The sequence below is a fragment of the Grus americana genome, chromosome 1 (assembly GCF_028858705.1).
Source record: "Grus americana isolate bGruAme1 chromosome 1, bGruAme1.mat, whole genome shotgun sequence".
Classification (NCBI taxonomy): Eukaryota; Metazoa; Chordata; class Aves; order Gruiformes; family Gruidae; genus Grus; species Grus americana.
In genome coordinates this window covers 45,617,339-45,642,526 of record NC_072852.1, presented here as the reverse complement: position 1 = coordinate 45,642,526, position 25,188 = coordinate 45,617,339, and the positions used below count along the sequence as shown (strand labels likewise).

The following is a 25,188-nucleotide window of genomic DNA, read 5'->3' as shown; positions in this document are numbered from 1 at the left end:
GAAGAGACGCTGTTTCTGCATTCTGCCATGACCACTTATCTTTCTAAGGCTATATGTGTGACAATGAAGAGATGTGCATTATGGCAAAGTCTTGAAGTTTTTTCAAGCTAATATGTTATTACTGATTTGTGGTATGTACTTAAAGAAAAAAAAGAAGTTAGAAGGTTTGATTGCTTGTCTTTAGCTATAAATGGGAATTTTGCATCATCTGTAGAAGACTGAATTTTGTGAATAAAGTCGGAGCAACAGGTCTGACATTTTCAAACTTGCTCAGTCACTCCAAGTACCTGGCCTGTTATGTGTACAACCATGAGACCTAATGCTCAAAACGGCATATAACAGCATCAGTGGGGCTGAAGTGACTTAGAGAGGCTATTCAAAGACTGAGCATCCTTGAAAATTAGATGAAAGACGTCTTCAATTAAACAACCGCATTAATTACTGCTTTTGGAAGTATGACTGTAAATATTGTTCCCATTAACAGTCATTTAGCAGATTCCAGTTCCAATGGTTGTGATCCCGTTCAGAATCGTTGCTCTAGTTAGCTTCAGGACAGAAAAGCTACTAGCATAAATCTACTTTTGGGAATTTTATTAGAGCATCAGTAATATTTCAGTTCTTGCACAATGTGAAAGAAGGTAGGATTATGCAGTTTTATGGGGTTTATTCTGGTTATTCATGTTTCTCTAGTTTATGTTAATTTCATTCAGAAATAGGTTCACTGATACTATGAAAAATCATGAAATTTTAATTGAGGAAGAAAACAAACAGACCTTCTTTTGCAAAGGCCCACTGATATCCACAATCCTTACTCAAGTGAGTATTCCTAGTTCCCATGTACAATATGGGACTAATCAGTTGTGAATTTTAGCTTTTGATTCAGTTCTTTAAGTTCTTACTCAAAGGACCGGTTTAGCAACTTGTATCACTCATTAAGACAAAAGATATTTTCCAGATGGAGCAGAAATAGAAATAAATGACAACTGCCTTGGCACAAGCTTTCCTGAGAGCCTGTATCTTTTGATATAATTCTGCTACTCATTTTTATTAGTAGTTTACTTTCTGAATAGTTTTTATACTTGTGGAGTGGGATACATCTCAGTGTATGTAAAGATTCCAGAATCGGTATAAAATAAATGAATACAATGAAAATTAATAAAATAATACTATTAGGAAGAAAAAAAATATTTTCAAAGGGAGGAGTGGCAGGTTAGAGAGGAAATCTATCCATAGTGAGCTAAGTCATAGTGCTCGAACACATTATCTCGAATTTCTATCTTCTTTTGTTTTTCCATTATAGGCCCTCATCCTATTTTTAACCTCATGATGAGGCACATAATGTAAAACGTTCACTGAAAAAGAAAAAGCCTCTCTGCTGAGGATGATACATAGGCAATGATTATCATCTCTTATGTTCTTTCATAATTTCTCTCATCCTTAATGTACTGTCATCCCTTGCAGTAATTTACGTGACTTAGATTCTGCATTTACTGGTAAGAAACGACTCTTATTTTGCCAAGTACAGTGATACCACTGCGTATAATGTTACAATATAAACAACTTAAAGGATGTAAATAACGAAAGTGATACCTAAGTGATATGACGCAGGGTGAAATCACAAGCCGACTGTTTTCATTACTTCTTTGCTACCATCTGGGATCATGGTATTTTGGAGTTTTTGGTCTTGATTCATCAAGAGTTAATGTTAGATTTGACTGGAATTTTATTAAAAATACTCATAAATGCAGTCACTGCTATGATTCTACATTTAAAAGTGTCTTTCATTTCAAAGAGCTTCTAGACTTTTTCATGAAATATGTAGTTATGCCACAAAACAGAAATGCAGTCATTCCTGGCATCAAAAGTGAATGGCAGAGGACACAGGTTGTGTCTAAGCTAAATATAGCTTAGTACCTGTGCTTTTGGCAGTTGAAGCCCAAGAGTTGTGGAGGAAAGAAAACTATGTATCTTTTCAAATCAGGTAAGATACATCTTAGTGGAACAGAGATAAATCTTCCCTCGATCTTTTGTTGTTTTGTTTCATTACACATTCTCGCAACTCTGCCGTCCTCTCCTCCTTTGACTCCCACATTATGCTCAACGTCCAGAACACTTCTCTATAGCCGAGCATTATGTTTTCATTCAGTTTCTTTTTTAGATTCACTGAGTGAGTCACTGTCATCAACACATAACTTAAAAATAGATAAAACCAGTGGTTATATCAGGTTCATTTCAGTTACTTAAGCTTCTGTGTACAGTCTTGATTTACTGATGGTCAAGTTATATGGAGGGAACACAGATGCAGCGCTGAGGACTTGAAGTGTTTCAAGAAAAAATGAATGGTGCTTTGGATATTTCATCCCAGCTTTGTTGAACCATGAGGAAAGGGAGTCAGATATAGAACTATTTAATCAATGTCTTGAGAGTGTGAGAATTAATTTCTCATGCCTGTGATGACCAGAATATTGTAGGCCACTGCTGCACAAGAGTCCTAGCTGTGGTCAACAATTGCCTGTCCAGAATGTACAAAAGGAAGGGAAATTTTGCTTCTGCCCAAGCAAGCAAATTGCAAAATCAGGCATTGTGTCTTTTGGACTTGTTTGCATTGTGGTTGCATTTGATGATTGTTGATTATGGACTGCATACTTGGTAAGTTGTAGAAAATGTATTTTGGATTAGCTCCTGTATTCGTAAACACACTTAGATATTGAATCAGTGATTTTAATTTTATTCACCTTTTATAGCATAGAGATAGTATTAGAAAAATGAATTTGGAAGTTTGCCATTTAAAAGAGAAATGGTTATGAGAGTTTGAGGTTGAGTAGTCGACGTTGACTCTGTTTTTTCAAAATAATTGCGATACTTGGTAAAATGTCCCAGTATATACAACAAAGCAAGGGTACTTCAAAAAGGAATTACATTCACATTTGCATTTCCTCTGAAAGCTTCAGTCATTGTTCTTGTGCTTGAAAGGGAAGCCATCGTACAGAATACACCTGTCGGGACATGTTTGATCCTTTACTATTGCTGACATTGAGTTTATACAGCTAAAAGTAGATATTTTGTTCTGCGGTGTAGTTGCCTTCATAGGTTACACAAATCCTTATGTTTGAGGTTAAAATAGGGCTCGTAAGTGCATACTGACTTCGTACTAGCATTTGCTCGTGTAAGACATGCTTCCCTGTACAAGCACAGGTATTGGTATATTCAAGACACAAAGCAACAAAGAACAGTGATGGAAAATGTTGATAATCAGCTCTTAATTACAGAAACAGGATGAATAATGGGCTTTACTTATCAATAAGATGAGCTGATCTATTTCCACAAATCTTCCATTCTAAAAGGATTTTCTGTTTGTACCAGAAGGCTGAAAGGGAGCAAAAACTTCCTTGTACTATGTTTCATTTTCCTTAATTCTCCCTCCCACTTTGCCTTCTGGGAGCTATACCAGCTGGGAAAGGTTAGTTTCTGAAACTTGATATGAATGAGTTTTATACATTCTTTAAAGCATATTCATTTGTCAGATAACATGTTTTTGTGTTGCTATTTTGATGGAAAAAAATGGAAATACTTTTGCTGTAGAACTTCATTAAATGAGCTAAAAGGAATTGTAAATTAATTTGGATATGGAGAACAATTAGATGCGATGTGTGACTTTATGAAGATATTCATTACAATTTGATATGCAATTTGAGTATCTTTTGTCTGAACTGTGGTAAAGGTTTAACATCTTTTTAACCATTAATAGTTGGAGATCAGAACTCTTTAAACATTAACAGTTTTCAGTTTAAAGCAAATTCAGGGAATTTTAGCCAGATGAGTAATGTATCAGATGATCCTCCCTCTATATTGATGTCTACAACAACAGATATTAAAGAAACATTAATTCAAGTGCAGTATTGTAGATTTTGGAAGCTTAGTAGGGTTTCTGTGAGTCTGGGAAGTAAAAGTGATGTGGTCTAGGTTTAATGTGAAAGCTTTCTAATGTTCTGAAAATCACACACTCTCACTGCTGCTGGAGGAAGGCATGTTTCTTTTACGTGGTTTTCCTTGATAGAGACAGAAATGAGAACAGTGTGTGATATAAAGTCCATGTTTCTGGGTAATTACTCACCTAATTTAATAAGAGCTGATTTAAATCTTAACTCAAAACATCTGCTTTTCTTATTGCACTACATATTCTGAGGAGAAAGTATATCACACAAGCACTAGCATATTAAAAAACTGAGTGTTTGTCAATTTAAAAAAGTGTATCTTGTCTATGCAGTCGAGACACAAGGTTTTGTATTATTGTCCCTGATCTGGTTCTTTTTTGATGTGTAACTTACTGGGTTTTAAATACATATATATATATATCTACATATCTACATATGTATATACACATATCTACATGTATCAACATATATCTACATTCTTGTATCTACTATAAAAATAGTAGGCTACACATCAAAAAAGAATACTTTTTTTTTAAAAAAAATCATGTATACCACACTGAAAGTTTTGGAGAGGGATATCTAATTAAAATGCAAAGTCAATGTAACACATATAATATAGATTCAGAGCTCGGTAACTCACACACTAAAGCCATCTCAGGAGCATTGCCACATGTCACACTTTTAAAGATGTAGGATTTCTTTTCTTTTCTTATAGGGTTTTGGTTTTTTTTTCTCCACTACAACTATTTAACTTCATGGAATAATTAAATCATTCATTGGAAACTCATTGGAGCAAGTATTTGAATTAGGATTACATCGTCTGTGAGCGCTGCTACCACTGAGCCGTAGTCATGGTCTGTAGGTCTGTTTCTCCATTTGGCCTGTTGGGTCTGTTCGTTTTCCTTTATTCTGTTCCACTTTCTGCTCGCTTTCAGGCCGTGTTGCTCGGTACCCAGCTTAGTGGTTGTGGCATTCGATTAGACATGGGAGACCTGGTTTCAGCTCCTTGTTCCGAGGAGATTGCTGAATCCCAGCTTTGAGGCTGCTGGCTTTTCTGAAATGTGACTGTGTCTCTCGGTAATTGTGAACACACATTCCGCCATGCATCAGTTCACACTTTACTGAATTTACCTATACTCTGACCGATTCCTGAGAGGAGGCTGGTTTCACGTTTTTCAGAAAAATGCTGTTTTACACAAGTGTTTTCAAGCCGTTTGAGTGTTACATCAAAATTGCATTCTGATTCCACGAGGGTCCTGTAAGAATGTGGTGTTGGCCTGTTTTGCAGTGAGCTAAAAGAAAATTTATAGTCATTACTGGGAGCACTTTCACGTGAGGTAAAAGTTAGTGGAGAGATAGAACAACAGCTATAATGACATGTGTTCTCTCCAGATCTATACTGATTAGCTAGGGAGATGTGTTTATTGGAACTTAAGTGCAGGGGGAGCAGGGTCATTGGGGTTTTTTTGGTGGTGGTGGTAGTGGTGGGTTTTTTAAGTGCAAATTCCATCACCTAAGCAGAAAAGCCAAAGCAACAACAGATAAAAGATCAGGAGCAGTATTTTGAAAAGCAGTAATTTTTTTCAAAATAATAGGCAGCTAAGTCATGGTGGGCAGTGATCCCAATAAGAGGTCCCAGTGGAAGGGTGCGGCTAGAAGATGATGTGCAGCCCTTGAGGAACAACTAAGGAACTAGCAAGTCAAAATACAGCAATAGTGTTATGGTCGTGGAAGGCATTACTGAGACTGTCACTAGAGCAGTTATGTTTAACTTCGGTATTGACCATTTCTTAAAGATGTTGACGGTATTTTTTTAGGAATGAACTAGTTTAAAGTTTAGCAAATGCCAATATGGGAAGATAAACTGAGTTTCCTGTATCCCTGATAGAAACAAGCATTAAAAATTTGTGGGAGTTGAAGCGAGGGAAGTTCAAACTAATAGGTACAGTTATTTAGTACTGAAAGTAGTTGTCTGTTGTAGAAATGTATGTAGGATTTTGCACATGAATTCTTCAAATTATGCACTTGGTGAGGAAACTGAGAGGTAAATTTCTATCATCATTCAGGGCAAACGATCTTAAGTGTCCATAAAAGAAACTTAATTCATTGCACTGCGGGGAAATAGCACACATTTGGTAGGTAGATTATAAAGGAGAAAGTATCAGCTCAGAATAAAGGGTTCTATACTCTGATTACCAACAATCTGGTATCTTTCCTTTGACCAGTTGAGGGACCCCTTTGCTAATACCAGCATCTAGATTTTCTGGAAGGGAATTCAGAGGGAAGAATAATCTGTAATCTGAAATCTAGCTCGCAAGAAAATGTTTGAAGCAGTAACTTTGCTTTGATTCAGTAAATGCTATAGAAGCAACATCGTGGTAATTATAAGAAATGGTTAGACGTGATTAGGATCTAAGAGGATTTTTTCTCTTTGGCTTACAAAATACGATTATTATGGTATATGCCACACTGGCATACACATTTAAACAGACAGACATCTCCGCATCTATCCCAACTCCTTTCATAGTCATTTTACTTTAGAAGCTGTGTTATCTACAGTTGCTAAAAGCATTAAGATAAAACAGAATAAAAAACAGAGGCAGCCTGGCAACTCACTAGGCTTTTAGATTTTTGACAAGTTTCATTTTGAAAGTACCCTTTCTTAAGTAGTTTCTCTGTCTCTCTTTTAAACCTTATGAATAAAATACAAAGTGCTTGACAGAACATGTAAAGTTAGTTTTACAACCACTTTACATTTTTTACCCTTTACTGAAACCCTACTTTTCAATTTTTGTAAATGGAACGCTTATTTTTGTTGCTAAAAGGTGTCAAGTTATTTGAATATTACTTTCTTTAATGTCTTCATGTAGTTCAAACGATCTGTGTGTGAAGAAAAAATAAATGCTTTTTGGATGTTCAATGCAGGTGTTCACAAGTATTACCAACCTTAAAAAATAACTTTTTTAAAAGATACTGTGTATAGCTAATGAACTAAGCTGTAGGTCTGTAGTTTAGTGAAGCACAGTAAGGCTGAGAGTAAAATTTCAGCCTTATACTTACTAATGTTTGGTAATCCTTTCCTAAAGAGAGATTCAAACTGAAGATGAGAAAAAAGAATTAGAAAAGAATGAGAAAAGAGAGACTTATAATGTGTATTATATTTAAACTGACTGTAGCTCTGTAGTGGGAAATATTTATTTCCCACTATTTGCAGTCTGTAGTAGCACCAAAAAATTAAGAAATATAAAAAATATTACTTTGGAGAGCAATACACTTTCTTTTATCTAGGCAAGACAGTCAAAACAAAAAAAAACCCCACCTTCGTGTTATTTAAAGCAAGTTGGTATGTGTTACCATAGCTGTCAGCAACTGAAATGATAAAATTATCATTGTTATCAAATACAGCTATAAACTGAACACAAAGCATGCTTCAGGTTAGTCAGAAGAGGTCCTCTGTTTTTCACTGTGCATGCTTGCTTGAAATGAAACTGTGTGTTATTGGTTAACTGGGATGCTTAGCATAATCACTTTGCAAGGCTGTGGTGGAGGGAGGTGATTATCACTGAGAACAGATGGGCAGGTCCAAAGCGTTGCCAGATTCTGCACAAGCTCCGTGTACTGTAGGTTCTAGCTCTCTTTTCTTCGGCATTTCTAATTTTTATTCACTGTGCATATTTTGAAGGGCTAGCTGAGTTAGAGGTCAGGGAGCAATGACCTTACAGTTTAGCTCACAGATGTAGGAGTGGGGAATTCAAAGCGCTGTCACTATACGTCTGAACGGATGGGGCAGACTGCATTTTCTACAGTTGCCTCCCTAAATGTATGAAAGGATTTATCTCCGAGCTTAGCACTCTACTCTGCATCTGTAGCTCTCTGTGGATTGTATTGTGTGTGTGACCAGAAATGATATTCTCGGATATGAACACTGTGTCTGCCTCTCCTAAAGTGCATCCTCCTAATGGGACCCGGTTTTATACTTTTCAGGTAAGTGAACTTTAATAAAACCGAAAGGATTTTTCTTGGTACTTAAACGATAGGTAAACTTTGAGTAAGAGTAGCTAGTAGGTTAAGAAGCTTATGTGTTAATTAGTTTTGTATTGGTAGGAGAAAATATGTAAGAAATCAATATCCTCTCAGTAAGTTTGCTGCCTTAAAAAAATCAGCATGTAAATTGTTCCTAAACAAACATGAAATTGCTTTCACAATAATTTTGCTATCGATTGTCTTTCCCAATTATATTATCATTTTACAATTCATTAGATTTATAGTTCCTTAGATGGACCCACACTGTCTTTCTGTTTAGTTCAGATAAGCACTGTGTTGGCATTATCAGAAAATCCAAATTCATATTATACAAAAAAAAATAAAAATTAAAAACTTTGTATGTCGTACCTGTCTGGATTTTTTTATATTAATCCTGAATGTAGTTTCATGCTATCTGATGCTTAATTTGATTCATGTGGATAGTAATCATACATGTGCACTTGATAGAACAGCAGAATCTATTGTTAGGATTATTGAGGTTCTTTCTCAGTTTTAAGCCAAGTTTTGCTCATTCAGGTAAATAAGCTTGTGTGCTCAGCTAAAGGTAAGAATTTATTATATACTCTAAATCTAATGTGCAATCCAGTCTAATTACAACCATCTTTCAGTAGCATTTAATTAAAAGAAATCTTCAGTGCCTTGGCTCTGGAAAACTATGTAATCCTACATGAAGATTTAACAATAATAACAGCCTCCCCCCCTGCCCCAGCTGCTCCTTATAGCACTCCGGCCCTGCAGAGCAATTCAAACACTCCACTACTTTAAAGTGGCAATAGCTTTTTCAGCTCAGCCTCTGGCACAGGTAGCATTTAAATAACCTTCCCATTCCTGATTGTATAATGGTTTTGTCTTTTTTGGTTACTTTATGCTATTGTAGAGTGATGTCTTTCTTTAATATGTAATAAATCCTGTGTGTGCTACCAGAGCAAACAATCTGAGGCAATTAAAAGTTGATCATAAAAAATGCACGGCACGCTTCTTTCACAAAACACAGGTACCTCATTCTTTGGGTCCAATAACTGCATTTCATTCTCGTCTTCTTTTAATCCATTGTTTTTAATTGTACTGTCTTGCCCATCTTACAGTGATGTCAAATGGTAGTTGAGGGCTGTGCAGAAAGAGTGGCATCCTCCTAACAGTGACGATCTGCTGATCCTGGCAGTGATTCAGAGACACGAATGCCCCAGGCCTGTTCCTCTACAGCATGACTACTTTTTTCACACACTGACATCTAAATATTCTGTACAGCCTCATGTAGCTATGCTTTTAAACACAGTTCCTGAAGTCAGGTGTTCTTTCTGAGTGCGTAGAGTTGAAAAAGTCACTAAAATTAGGATGCTTGGTTGTGATACCAAATTGACTATTTTATTATGTGGTACTTTATGAAAGTACGCGCTAACAATGAAGGATATAATTTTTTTCAGTATGTATTGTTGCTACTAGCAATCTCTGTGATTACTGTAGACATTATGCCACATGCAAAAAATCCTCTTTTAAAAAGTATTTTTTCTATTGATTTTTAAGCTGAGGGGACAATAAATAAAAGGGAAATATAACTGAATTTCCTGTTGCGTTCCAGATACTTTAATGAGCAATGTAGAGTTAAATGACCTTGGAATGTACAGCTGCTAATTCAGGATAGTCTGTGTTTGTGGTCTAGAACGGCCTGGTGTTAGCGGTTCTAAAAGAATCCCTGAAAAATTAAAAAAATTGACCAAAGAAAGCCTACATTTTCCTGTGATGCCCTTTTAAAATTATTTTTTCTGTTTATTTGTTTACATATGTGCAGTATAAAGAAAGATATGTGAAGCAACTTTGCAGTTCTTGCCTTGACTCCCTTTGTCATTCCTTGCTTCCTGGCTTTTGACCACCATGTTTGTGGTATCTTCTCCTTCCCTCTTGAGTTACCTCAGTCTCTGCTTACAAATGTAGTAATCGCTGAGAAGGACTTCATGTGACTCTTGTTAATTGTTCTGATCTGTTTTAAACTACTTTCACCTTTTGCTTTCTTACCTATTCTATTGTTTCCTTATGTTACGTTGTAATCTCTTTGAGACGGAGAATTTCTTTCCTTAGCTTGCAAACTTATGGGACAGCTCAATGGTTCTTAATTTGAAATATATATGCTGGTATTTAACCTAAATGTGTGAAAATATTCTTAGCAGAGGCAATGTCTAGCGTGTTTAAAACTGAACGAATACAAAAATTGTGAGATGAGGGCCTGAACTCCGACTGATGGAGGGTAATGAGTGATTAAGCTACTGAATTAAATGTACATTGATGTAATGATTGAGCAGCTGAATTAATTGTGCATTGATTAAGAAATGCAACATTTTAATTTTTTTCGGCAACAAAAATGGTAAAGAAAGAAGCGCAAAGCACGTGTGCAAGTTGTAACTGCATTATTGGCATTTCACAGATCTTCGTAGGAAATCAGACCAAACTGGCCTCTGCTGGCCAAGGAATCAGCCTGGCCTTACAGGGATCTACCAGAGCACTTGGGCTGGGCAGAATCATAATTAGTGGATATCTCTACAAGTTTTTGAGCATTTATTAAGATCTTAATCAAATGTTTTCAATAATATGCTTTAAAATCAGCTTTATAAAGTGTGTTCACTTTATAAGTGAGCATTAATTGAAATTAAAAGTCTGCCATAAATTTTCAAATTCAGAGATTTTCTTGCCTGATGAACTTTATTTTTAGTAGATGAAATCATCAAGGAATTTCTCGACAACTAATTGCAGCATTTAAAATTATATGTTCACCTGCAGTGACACAGGATGAATAAACAGGTTTTTTCCCTTCCCCTTTCTGTCCCACTTTGTTGTGTTTTATTAGCTTCTTTGGTCTCCAGGACACCTAGCATTTGGAAAAAGTACTGAATTTGAAAATTACAGCAGTATCTGCAACTATCTGAAAGCTCTGAAATTCCTAGTGCCTTTGTTCTGCTCGGGAAATGTGTCCTGAAATTCTGCAAATGTTAAAACCGTGATTTGATTCAGTATATTTGCTGAACCACCTGCTATAATTAAAAGAAGCTTAAGCTTTGATCCCTAGAATATGCTTGATTAAAGCAATTAAAATAGAAAGCAACATGAGAGGAGGTCATATAAAGAAGTTGTGTACTGTATGAAAGGAAGGAGTTGTAACTCTACTATGAACAAGGTTTGGTTTTATAATAACCAAGGCAATACCAAAGTTTAGTGCTTTGTATTTCAATATCTCTCTGTTTCATCTCAATTTACTTGTGCCAGCCTTAGCAGTCTTCTGCAGCTATATAAAAGAAAGCAGTGATTTTCTTTCTTTTTGTCTTCAAGCTCAATAAAAAGATTGCTGCTACTCTATGTGGATAAATTAGTTTGCCAGCAATCCCACAGTGAGCATGTATCTTCCATGACCATTGTAAACATCAAAGTCCAAGGAGTAACATTGTGTTGCTCTCTGGTTGGTCTTGTATTTCACTGTATTTAGAAGTTATTTGCATAAAATAATGACACAGCTGGAAACGTTTGGATTAGAAAGGAGATATTTTAACTTGGTTATCAGTTATGAAATGGGAAACATTAACGCACTGAAAAAACATTTTTTAATCAAGATGATTTTATAGAGAACTTGAGGGTTTTTTATGAAAGCATAGCACAAAGGAATTTAATTTTGAGATTTCAGACTGCATTTTTGAAAGTTGTGTAATACTGCTTTGATCATTTAAAAGCCACTTAAGTTTACGTTGGTGTTCATCATATCCAGTAAATATTTTATCTTTTCTTAAATTGGTTCTCTACACTAATACATGTGAATACTACCTTGCACAACTTCTAAACATTCAAAGTATCTTCACATTGTACACAATGTTTATTTCAACAGCATTTGAAACTGAAAGAGCCTTTTTTTCTGTTTCAGCATCTTTGCAAAAGAAAAAACCTGCAATATTCCCATGAACGGTATTTTTAACTCTTGTAACTTTCAATTATTAAGCTAAGCACACATCCGACACACAGATCGAAGCACAGACCGAAATGCAGACTCAAAGTAGTTGCCAGAATTTAGGAACCAGGCACGTGCAGTAGAGCGAGACAAGCGCTCAGATTGTGGCAGCACACGGGGTCTCATGGATCCGGCTGCATCTTTAGCTTTGGAATCAGCAGTGTGTAGTAACAGTTTCCTTAGATGTTAAACACAGACTTTCAAATATTTGGAAGCTATACTAGCCCATTGTATAGTCAGATTAAATTTGTGGTTTATAAATGAACTCTTAGGACAACTAGAGTATACTCCTTTTTGCTAACAAGTAGTGAAGTAAGGGCTGGTCTTTTCTGAAACCTTGGGAGGTTCAAGCAATTTTTTAAAGTTGTCACATAATCAGAAGGTCTATAAAGAAATGAAATTACTTTCTTACAAAACCTGCAGAGAAATCCTAAAGTAGTCATATGACATAAAAGTGTAAATACATTATGAACTTCTGTAAAACTGCATTGCTGATCAAAGGTTTGAAACTGGGTTACTGGGAAACATTTCTGTACATAAAACATATCTATCACCACGATACTGATTACTACTGGTTTTTATTTCTTAGCAACTAAATGTTACACTCCAGTGATAGTGAATTAACAACAGAATGCAAACAAAAATGTAACTTTCTGGTACAGAATATGCATTGAGGTGTGAAAAAAAGCATATTCTGTAATACTAGATTCACTCAATAATTTTCCTATTAATTCATATGTTAATAGTTTAAATGAACTGCATACTTACCTAGAACTTCTGTTTTATACTGTCTTGTAGTTTTAGTGTTTCAGTAATCCTATTATTCTTTCATGCATCTTCTTATATGGAAATAGTAAATGAAACAAAAAGCCTCACCTATAAGAGAAAGTATCTTGTTAAAATTTATAATTGCACTTGTTACGTTTATCATTAGATTATGCTTTGGGCAGGTATGCCATGCTACTCTGTTTAGTAGGCCATAATGTTTCTTTTTTGACTATTTTATTGACTATTTGTTGGCTATTTTCTATGCCTTATAATTTAATATCAAACACAACAGCTTTTGAGTTTCTTTGCAGAAATCCCCAGTTCTGTGAAAAAAAAAAAATTTGGTGATGGAGGTGGATTATTAGTCACCTTGTATCTGATGTGATCACGCATACCACTGCAAAATTCTTGTAAAATGTATATTTGATGCCTCTGTTCCTTCTCGATGAAGACTTAATTGCACATGTAGAAAATATATCATGTATAACATTCTGAATAGGGTCAAAAGTTTGTGTGTACTTTCGGTGCTGTGTCACCAGGTCCACAGACAAATTGTGGAATCTGATCTTATCTCGAACCCTTCAGCTGGCCAAGCACGGGGTAGCTCCTCCCAGCAACCCTCTGCCAGACATGGGATTTCTCCCTTAGTTTTGCTTAAAGAAAGATTTTTTTTCTCTTCTTACTTCATGCACTGGCACACCACTTTTTTTTACAAACATCGTGTAAAAGCACTAGAGGCACGTTCTTTGTGAACGCTGCAAGTCCGTGGCCGATTGGTAACTTGTATCATCAGTAATGGTGGTAAACGTCACTAAAAGGCCAGCTACAGCAGGAGTCACCTGAAAGATTAGTTTTGTGTGCAAAAAGTTGTGGTACAGACCATGCAGGTTGTTGTAGACTTCAGAAGGTATGGAAGCTGTGTTTGTTAGTGAATATAAATAATAACAGTGGCAGAAAGGCTGACAGTGAGGTGTTTTTAAAGACTTCTGACATGGTAACAGTGACAGAAAGCAGTAATGCTGAACCAGTGCTTTACCCTGTAGCCAAAAAAAACCAAACCAAACCAAAAAAAATCATTAAAAAATCTGGGCAGTGTCAAAGGCAGGAGACAATAATAAAGTGATTTGAATTGCAAATAGCTTGGAAATATTTATAGCCGTATAAGTGGGTTTTATATAACTTTGGAATTTAGGAACTTCGGAGGAATAGTGTGAGGAATACACTTACAGGCTTTTTTACTCAGAAATAAATGACAAATGACAATAAAGGCTGGTCTTACATTACAATGGAGTGTCACATTCTTCTTTACTATTATTATTCTGTGATATGTATTTTTATTGCCTGTTTTGTGAAGAACAAACTTAAAGCTTTTCTGCTCAAATACAGATATATTAATGCAGTGTTAATCTGAATGTACCCCAAAAAATTAATGTTTTCTGTATTCAAAAAATTACAATATTTTGAAGGAGAAATATTTTAAAATTTTATACATTAAAATATGTTATACCAAATAAACTTTCAATAAGTTTCATCTGGTAGTGCTGTTAATTTTTATTTATTTTTTTTTTTAATGGAAAAGACTGTGAGCATTTGTTAATCAGTCCAGCTATACTGACAACTAGTAGGTTTAATCATTTTACCGAGTTGGTGAGAATGTGGCACTTGGACTCCAAAAATGGAACAGAATTATTCAGGCTGACAGGAAAATAAGAGCATCATCTATGTGTTTGGCTAAAAAGCCCTAAAACTGTGTTACTGTGAAGTATTTAATGTAATGCGCCTTAAGTATCCAGAGAAATATTTTTTTTTGCACAAGGTTTTTTTTTTTTTTTTTGCGTAATTCTGTTGTGCCAGAGAATTGGAATTTGTGGCCATCAGAGCTCAAGAAAGACAATGTCCTCACTACCAGCAATCCTGTCCACACCCAGGACACAGGGAGTGTCTCTGACAAGCTGCTTCTTTTCTGGTTAGCTTCTGAGTTTTAGCTAGAATCTTGCTGAGAGCTACCCCAGCTGCCACCACATACCCTTTTCCTGTTTAAAAATCACTGCATGGCCCCACATTTTCCATAGTTGTTGTTTTGTTGTGGGGTTTTGGGTTGTGTGGCTTGTTTGGGTTTTTTTTTCCAGCCAGTCAATAAAATGGTCTGATAGTTTTTATAAATACACTGTTCTGCATGCAGTGAACTGGGAAAGGTGACTTGACTGAATAGTAACTGACTGTTGGATCTATAGATACATTTGCATCCTCCTCTGGGTGGAAGCACACGTTGCTTAAGGAAGAAATGAGAAACATTAGGGTTCTGAGATAAGCCGAATTACCATGAATTTCATAGTGGAAACCAGGAAAACTAATCCTTCTCCCCAAAAGCCACGAGACGAAACTAAACCTATGCACACATACAGACTCATGCTTTCCAAAAAAGCCCATAAGAAAATAATCAAGCATAGAAGGATTGTGTCTACAGTATTTTTCAGTTGTAGAGACTTAGTAAATTATGTTGTTTACCCCAGAACTAGAATAACTAGAACAAGCAAAGAATATAGGACCTTAAAATACATACCTAAAACAAAATAGAAAGAGCTTAAAGGCTTTGTGTCTAAGGCAATGTTCATGTAAGTTTTTCTTTTGCCTATCATACAAAAATATTTTGTCCACATATTAGCATTTTTTCATGTGTTGAAGCTGAACAGTAACCAAGCAGAGCAGTCAATGCACGTTTCCCATGCTGAATTCCCGTCATTCAGAGTGTTGCAAAGTAATGGAGTAAAGAGTCAGAAAGTACCTTTCCTTTTTCTGCCAGGAGCACCAAGGCTAAAACCAAGCTGCTTTTTCTTCTCCAGCTGAGTGGATGTGACCAATAAAAGCAGGGGACTAGTAGGAGGAATAGCAATAGGAGTGCTTTCCTCCTATTCCAGAAATAGGATCATGGTACGGTTTCTGAATCATAGCTAGAAACCATGTTTCTGGCTCAATTTCAGAAGTGCCTTCAGTGTTGCATTCTGAACCTGGACTTCTTTTACCATAGTTTGCATAGAAAATAAAACTAGAGGAGAAAATGTACTGGTATTTTCCAGAATAGTAAGAATACTAAGGATTATTACACAATAAGGTGTGTTGGTTTGATAGGCATCGCCTGTTCTGAGAGCACAGATTGTGTCTCTGTAGATGGGTCTCCTGAACATCCTGTATAAATTGTGATGATTATTGGAACTGGCATGGGTTTTCCCTTGATGAATATTAGGAAGCACTGCGGAAGCTTTTCCTTACTTCTCCTCCTGCCTGGGAGGAGATTGTAAGTAATTTGCTGATTTCATTGAACATTTCAGGCATAATCCTCGTAGTTGTCTCAGATCTAGATCATGCTGCTTCCTTCTTCTTGATTTGCTAAACACTGGAGCAAGTAGAGGACAGTACTACTACCTGGTATTTAGTAAAAGAGGATGTATTGTCTGGAAGTTTTTAGTGCTGTCCTGACTAGCTTTTAGTACTCTGTATAACTTCAACTTCAAAATTCTTCTCAGTATAGCTTTTACTGTCTGAAAGCCTGAATTTGTCAGCTATAAGAACATAACTGTAGCCCTCTACATCAGCTGATAAGCCTATGCTAATTAGGTATCCTTCAATATCCTGGAAATACTGTATATCAGCACTTAAAAAATGTTTTTCTTTTGGAGAAAGATATAGTCTAGACAAAGACACAGTTGCAGAGAAACAACTAATTAGACTTGGAAAAGAATAAATAAATGGAATTATTATAATTACTAAGCTAGCACAGTATTCACTTTATTTCATACAAAGCACTTTCTCCTCACAGTTTTTTTTGTACATTGTTCATGAATTTGTAAGGCTAGAGGATTGCTTGTTATTTATGTAACATTTAGTCATATAGTCTTCACTACCAACAGCATCAGCTGATGATGTTGAGAGGTGGGTGACCTACCTGCAAATTTCTTTTTATTACATCTGTCTTAAGGCAAGGAAAAAAGCAGGTGAAGACAGACAATGAAAAATATTTGGCATATTGAACTGTCCTGTGATTGAAGGCAAGCAATAAAATGCATGATTTTAATGGTTTTAAATAAGTTGAGATGTGAATAAACTTTTTTGCTGAGGAACTTAGTAGCCTACAGATGTGTCTGTTTTGGGTAGATTACTCTGATAGAAGCATTAAAGTGAATATGCCAATTTTACCTTTATTCATACATTGTATTCTTGTTTTGAATGGAGTAGCATTAATACATATCACGAGATTTTTAATACTAAATTTCTATAGTAGTGATTTCAGTAAATAAATTTTATTTCACCTCAGCTATTCCTGTCTAGTTCGATATTCGGTTGGCAGTTATGCTTGGCATAACATTTATGGAGGACTATAAGGCTAGGATTATTTTGAAATGACAGCTGACAATTCAGTTGATATTGTGATTCACTCAAATATGTAAACAAATGAGAAAAATATGGATTCAGTATTTCCACTGAAAGAATTAGAATTACTGATTCATGGAAATTTAACTGATCTGTTTACATTTTTTCACTAGGAGGAATTATAGTTTCACATGACTAAGAGTCCTTGTTCCTATGAAATGTGTTATTTCTAGTGATAGGTCTAACAAAGTAATTGTGGTTTGTTTTGTGTTTGTTTTTTTTTTATTATTATTATGAAGTATTCTAATACTGCATGCATGGTGGTGGCACGGTGTGAGGAATGACTTTGTCTACACGATCAGCCATGACAGTGTTGGTGCTGAGCAAAGCCAGAGTGGTGAGGAGATGCCAATGGCACTGAAAATGCATTGACGGTGTGATTACACGTAGAGATACGGTTGTGCTATAAGCCTAACCGAGGTGTAAGGGAAACTACTTGATCTGGATTCCTGTGCCTATGTCTCCATTAGTAAGTAGTGTGGCAGAATAAAAATTAATCTCTAGAGCAAAAGAGGAGGATCTGATGCCTGTGTCATCCATGTTTGGGGGCCAGGTAGCTTGTTTTGGAATAGGTCTAGTCAGGTCCCATTGGCTGAACGTCCACAAATGGATGGAAAGCGTTAGATGCACTCTCAGAGATTATCTTTCAATTTCATTTTGTCCAGGAGGGATCCAGTTCAGGCACTCTGAAATCACTTCAAGATGCAAACCAAAGCAAGTTGAGACAATCGAGAAATTTGCTTCAGACCTCCTGATGCAAACTAAAACACTAATGTAGACTTGATTTCTGTAATGGCAGGCTCTGATAAACAGCATTTCAGAATAAGGGCGGAGTTCTGAGAGTCCCAAATCATAGTTTGGGAGAGCGTATTCATCTGAAGGAGCCCAGAAAGTAAGCCTCCCTATGATGAGCTAATCTGTGTCAATATCAGTATATTGATAAAGACTACATTGACTCTCTAATGCCATACAGTCATTTCAGATGAATCTTTTCAAGGCATGCTATTTGCAGTGTGTTTTATAATTTTCCTAGGACTGTATTACTAAAGTAAATATTATGTGGAGAAAATTATTATTAGGATGTTACATTTCTGAGCAGGCAAAAAAGTATTAATGTACAGTTTTGATGAAGCAAAGAAAAAGATTTTTTGACATTGTTATTGAAAGCTATTTTCTTTACCATATTTTTATATTAGTAGTAGGCAGACAGAAAATTATTTCAGGTTAGTAATTGAATCTTTGTTTCATGTAGTTGGGAATCTGAATTCCAGGTTGGCTCTGTGGACAGATTTGATGTCTTTCATAAGGTTTGAAAACATATACGGCCTCTCTTGGCCTGAAGCATTGGATGGCTTGGATAGCACTGTAATGAACAGTGGAGCATAAAGCTAAATATTTGCTAAAATGTGCTCAGCAAAAGAATGAAATTAGTAACTTACACTAAACACACACATGCACACATCTATTGGTTGAAGTAAAACTGTCAACATCAACCTTTGTGCTTCAAATAAAGACCTGATGACAGTAGTGTGTATGTTCCTCTCCTCAGCCTGGGAACATTGTAGCTTGCTTGAGATGGGCTGTGAATTTTCATCTGGTCAGTAAGAGAGACCAAAAGATTTTTAAATTTGAATAAACCAAGGAGTGATATTAAAACCAAACTGGGAATTCTCCATCAGCTTCCAGTTTAGGGAACAATCCTCTCTCCTTTTAGCAGATATAACAGTCACCATCATGTTTCTCACATACATAAAACTAACACAGCTCACATACAAATATAAGTGAATGAAGGAAGAATGAGCAGTTTTGGAACAATCTCAGAGAGGTGACCAGAAATAGTTTGTTGTTTGTTTAATTTCAGATAATGGTATAAAACTCAATGCATTTAACCAAACTATTAATCAAGGAGCCAAGGAAAATTTCAGGTCAGTAGGGAGCATGAACACCAAACTCAAAGTTACCCATTAACCTAAAGAATCTGTCAATTCTACATAGATTGTCCCTCAAGAAACATTGCTTCTGTTTTAAACATGATATCTTTCCAAGCACACACAAAGCTTCTCTACAGATATCATTTGTGAGACACTTCTAAGAATTCCTAGAGGTATGATGGGAAGCTGTAATGGGTTCATTATGGAGGAGCGGTGCTTTGAATTGCTTCTTGGAGCTGGATTGCTGGCAAGTAGTTGAATAGCTACCCTCTTTTAATCAAAGTAATTTTGGAAGCATCAGTCATGGTTTTTAGTTAAAGCTTAATTGGATTTTGCATTTACCATAGTATAATCATGTTTAGTACTCAGTATGGCTTCTTTTTTTTCCTTCTCTCTCTTAGAAGTCACTATTTGTTGTTGCATCCTTTTGAATAGTAAGAAAACAAAATGTAAAAGTTATGTTGAAATATTTTCTACTGTGTTCCTTTTTTCTAAGGGTGAGTCAGTGAATAATATGCAGAATACAGCTGTTACTGAATGCAGTAGAAACAAGTATCTTTTCTTCAAATACTGTGCTCTACCACAGCACAGCACATCTTGAGTGACTAGAAGACAGAAAATACTTACCATAACTAATATGAAAGCCTGTCCCAATTTGCACGGACTCTGAAGGAACTCTCACTTTTGCAGAGTTCTGCCGCTAAAGAAGTCATATCTGAAGTCGATAACGACTCTCAGCTTTGTCAATATTCACTATTTACTGGCGTTAATTCCAGTTTTCCAGACAAAAAAAAAAACTTTAGAAATCTTACCTTTCAATGGCTCTCTAAAATAAATAGATGCAAACTGACACAAAAATCTGCCTTGATCAACAAACAGAATTCATTCAGGTTTTGGGTAGCAAATTAGTCTGGCAGCTTTTAAAATAAATTGACATTTGTTTTCTCCTGACAATACTATTGTATTATGTAGTGTTCAGCACCTTTGACATTTGTGGAATTAGAGCTCCTGAGGGTAATGTCCCAGGTAGACTAGAACTGTGATGTATTTTAGCTGCTTAAATATTAAATAAATAGATATACTTTTTACATTTAGCCCAATATTAAAAAAACCCTAGTCTGTTTTTGCTACCTGTTAAAGATACCTTTAATCGGATTCTTTATGTAGTTCTTACTCATTTTCAACACTTTTATTATGTGATTTTCTAAAAACACCAAGCTTTGTGGTGAAGTAATATTTAGCCTCCTCTCTTATAGGGCGTTTTCTTGTCATAGACTTTTAATAATTTCAAGTTACACTTTAAAGCCACACACTTTTGGTCAGTTATTAGTATGCAGTTGTCAAGTATAATTTTGGGAGTTAGACAGCAGATAGGCCAAATAGCCTTTATGCAGAATTACATTCTTAAGCTCAGACTAAATCAGCAGGGACCATGAAGAAAAAACAAATCAACCAAAACAAAACCAAAACCAACCAACAACAAAACTATTGTTGGAATTTTCTCAGAGTTCCCCACTGCCCTTCTTACTCTTCCAGGAACAGCAATATATGGCAACACTTCACAGACTGCATCTTATTTCCCTATTCTGACCAGCACAACTCCATTGGAGGTTTGCGATTCAGGACAAGTTTCATCCTCTCTCTCACCCTTGGCTTGTGAGGAGATTCATAACAGGTCTCTGAAACCAACTCTCCTTCCGTTACACGTGGTTTTTTAATATTCATAGGCTATTTATAGAGGGAAGGTTAGTCCTCTGGAAGCATGAAAGAATCAGTAATGTATTTTTGTCAAATTTAGTCTCTAATCTTTGTAAAACAACAACTAAGAGACTAGTCAATCTTTCTTATTCAACAAGTGGAGAATTTCATTAAATTATCTAATTTTAAATGCCCTTCCCTCTTAAACAATATATTCCCCCCCCTTTAGTCTATGTTTTGCTGCAATTTGCATCAGTGCTTTGCTTTCTGTTTAAACAGAGAAATCTGATGTGCATTGAAATCTTCTAACACCAGCTCCTGGTCCTTTTTGAGTCTCATTGATGTTCATTGGAATATACTGGGAACTTTTCTAAACAGCTCTGGACCCATAGTCCCCTGATTTGTGGGCATGGGCATCTTTAATTTAAAAGCTATGCTAAGGAAATGTGGTGGCATGACCCTGAAAATAGGCAGCATTGGATCTAATGGTTACACCTTTAGGTTAATTCTTATCTCTAAACTAAAATGAATGTGATTTTTATCTCTTCAGACAACTATGACTTTCTGGAGAAAGAGCAGTTTGAACTCTTCTAGTCAATCAGAATCACTGAATTAAATTGTCATGACTCCAGCGTGGTCTGTGACTGTCTCTAGAGTAGCAGTGGTGGGCTTTACTAGAACAATAGTATATCTGGTGTATTGTAAGCACTTAAGGAGAAAAGGAAATTCAGAAGTTCAAAGGAAACGCTTATGAGAAAATCCATGCTCTTATCAGTCTTTTAAAATGAAAGTTTCAAGGAGGAATTACTGTCCATTTCTGTTGTAAAATCAATTGTTATACTAACTTAGTAAAGATCCTAACTCTGCAAAAAATGTAAAAGAATATAAGTCTTCCTTTTCTGTATCACGGACCATTGATTTCAAGGGAGTTATTCCTAATCCCTACTATAAGCATCTGTGTATCTTCACAGGACCAAAGCCTGTCTGCCTTGTAAATTTGCTATCTATCTAGCTTATCCTAAAAATGATATGCCATGTTAAGTGAAATCAGGAAGATGGTTATTTCATCAACTCTCAGATACTTTTTTAGAGAAGTGGTGCTTGCATGTGTACCTGTAGCTCAGTTTGCATAGTCTCTGTGCTTAGCAGCATAGTGAAACATTGCTGCTCTCAAATATTTCCTGCTTTCATTGCAGGCTTGTCTGCTATTTTAATTGTTTGGGGGGTTTTTTTCCCTGAAGTACCATAATGATGTTGTGAAACTTCAACACCAAGTGTTTTGGAGCACTTTCTAGGTCAATGGTAAATTAATCCATTTATGTCTTCAAGAGCATTGACTTTTTAAAATAATACATATTTTGTATTTTAAGGTAAACCACATGAAGTAGGTCCATACTGCCAGCATGTTTGTGAGTTGATATTATAGAAGATTTATTTTTTTCCAACATTTATTCTGAAATATCTTGATAAAGCTTTAACACACAAAATTTGCAAAATGCACTTGAGAAATCTTTCTTCTGGCAGTACTTATGCAGTCGCTTTTTCACTGGAATATTTTCCCCCAGTAATTATATATAAACTAAATATATACACATGAATTTTAATACGTGCATATGTGCATAAATATATATATATACTTCACTATGAAAAAATAGCACTTTGGAATCTGATATAAATGGCAGGACATCAGAAATCTTTGGAGCACTGAAAGAATTCTTAAGACTAGGGGGTTTTTTGTAATTTTGAGGGATTTCAGCAGTCAGAGTTTAAAAATATCTCTGAGAAAGCCTGAGCTTTTACAGCTATGCAGCTGTCATTAGCTGTCACAGACCACTTAAACATGGTGTTATTATTTAATTGCTGACTCTATTCATGAAAGGTTTTGTGTTTTTCCAGATAAATTTGAGGATATGGCAATCTAGTCTTGCTTTTCATAGGTGTAATCAGCCAAAGGGTTATTGTGGGGCCTCTGAGTAAAATTGTACACTAATAAAATTCTAATGTCCGGGTGGGAGTGCAACTGAAGTGTCTGATGTGCCACTGGAATAGAGTCCAGGATGGGACCTTAGTCCTGTATGCTGGACTCTATCATACCCCTAATCCTGTGGGTAGGAATATGATATATGTGAATTACTTGCACAGTTCAGGATCTGCTTTCCATGCTGTGTGACTAGTTGGGAGCTCTGTAAATAGAACTTTTTTATTCCTCAGCTTTTTGACTGCTTTTAGAATATCACTGGGTAAGGCTATATAGAAAACTGGTCAACAGAGAGAGAGAGAGAGCTTACCTTCCATTTCTCCAGAAAAGACTGTCCAGGCAATCGTTTCTCATCATTCTCATTATCTAAATGAAGCAAACTTCACCTTAAGACTTCTACTTCTTGGAGACTCCTGGCCTTAAGGAAGCTGGGGAAAGTCAGCCTGTAGTAGGAGCTGATAGTTCCCACATGTTTTCATGTTTTGTCTCTGTGATTCATTCATAGAATGCTGGATTTCAGAAAACTGCTTTTGAAAACTTGATTTCAGTTTCAGGGAAAAAATCTATTAGTTGATCACCCATCAATGAAGAATGATTTCAGAGCTGTGAGATGAGGAGCCAAGGGCCATATGCACAAGGAGATATTGGCATGACCCTCATTTTGGCTCACAGCTTTCACTAAAAAGGTAGGAATGCCATTGTATCTAAGTCTGCAATTAAGCAACAGAGAGAAAATTTGAATTAACTATACAATTAAGCACCTGTAAGACTTTAAAATCACATTTAGCCTATCTTTTTTCCCCAAAGGTAGCCAGAACAAGGGAATGAAGTATGTTGGCCAAGACAGTTCCCTCCATAAATATGTGAAGAACAAATACGTTTGCTTTTGGCAAGTCAGTATTTATGAAATCATCCCTGGTAATTCCCTGTTCAGCAAATAAAATCTCCTAGATTTCTGCAATTGAGCAAAGGGCTACAGTTAGGTCTTTTAAAGATCACCAATTCCTGTAAGAGGAAGAATTTAGAGATATGAATTGTTTTTATTAAAGAGGATTTTACCAAGGAGACAAAGAGCATTCATTTCAATCTTGAGAAGCTTAATTGAGAAAGACTCATAGTGTGGTTGAAGAATATGCTGGAAGCTTTCCTATGGCAGCTGCAACTTGTGCGATCCAAATCACAAATTGGATTACATTTCTCTCACACACAAAAAAGGATATGGATATTTTCAAATTTAAGTCCCACTCATTTCATGTACCAGCTGCTTTATCACCATTTAGTCTCCTTTTATTCCATTTACAGTTCTGATATAGTTACAGCTCTTTTAACATCTCATTGAACATGACAAAAATATACATACAGATAGCAGCTGAATATACAGTATGGTATGACTGGATGGTATAATCTACAAAAGGAATAATAAAAATGTTTTCATTCCATATGTTCTGCATATTTGGGAAAACCAGGCATGTTAGCTCTGATTTGTCACCTCACATTTGCATGAAACCAGTGTAAGAGTGGAAAGTCAAACCCATTATTTTCTTCCACTTAATTTCTTCCAAATAACAGTGTTATATTACTTCCTGACAGGGTTTAATTAAGAGCTCTGGAGATTTTTCCTAAACTAAGGTTTGAGATTCTTCAGAAAACTCAATTGTGAATTTATCTGACCAGGAGAAAGCTAGAAGGCTTGTTGTCATCATTATTTTATTTACAGTGTATATGTGTCTTTGTGTATGATGTGTGAGAGTTAAAATCATTTCAATTTCAGAGCGTTCAGCTCTGGGGCCCCCAACATAAGAAGGACATTGAGCTGTTGGAACAAGTCCAGAGGAGTACCTACAAGACATCTGGAGAGGGACTGTTTACAAGAGCATGTAGTGATAGGACAAGGAGGATTGGCTTCAAGCTGAAAGAGGGTAGATTTAGATTTAATATAAGAAAAACATTCTTCACTGTGAGGGTGGTGAGGCACTGGAACAGGTTGCCCAGAGAGGCTGTGGATGCCCCGTCCCTGGAAGTGTTTAAGGCCAGGTTGGATGAGGCTTTGAGCAACCTGGTCTAGTGGAGGGTGTCCCTGCCCATGGCAGGGGGGTTGGAACTAGATGATCTTTGAGGTCCCTTCCAACCCAAACCATTCTATGATTCCACGATATGTACAATTTTTATAAATGGGTGAGCACAGCTAAGACCCATTTTTTGCTAAGTGAAGGTACAATTCTACTTTTTCTCTTTTCAGAAACAAATTTGGATTATAATTCAAGGGAAATACAGATTTCCTCCATTTGTCTCTGTTTTGGGGTCCTCTGAGGACTCATGTTTCTAATACAAAAAATTCACCTTCACTTTCAGGGCAAGGTTCATCTCACTTGATATTCTATATCTGTACTGTGAAGCTCTACCCAGACTTCTAAACCTACT

General features: G+C 36.0%; 1 protein-coding gene across 8 annotated transcripts in view; it reads left to right on the top strand.

Annotated features, from left to right (window-relative positions):
• PPFIA2 (PTPRF interacting protein alpha 2) overlaps positions 1-25,188 on the top strand; it is a 355,402-nt gene that overhangs the window by 104,725 nt on the left and 225,489 nt on the right. Inside the window, exon 1 of one of the 8 annotated variants that reach the window (XM_054832787.1) lies at positions 7,558-7,919. The exons of 6 other annotated variants lie outside the window; for them this stretch is intronic. In XM_054832787.1, the coding sequence (XP_054688762.1) occupies positions 7,839-7,919 (81 nt within the window). In that variant the 5' untranslated portion in view covers positions 7,558-7,838. Of the gene's footprint in view, positions 1-7,557; positions 7,920-25,188 lie in introns of those variants that run through there. One more of the 8 variants, XM_054832778.1, reaches the window with a different exon arrangement.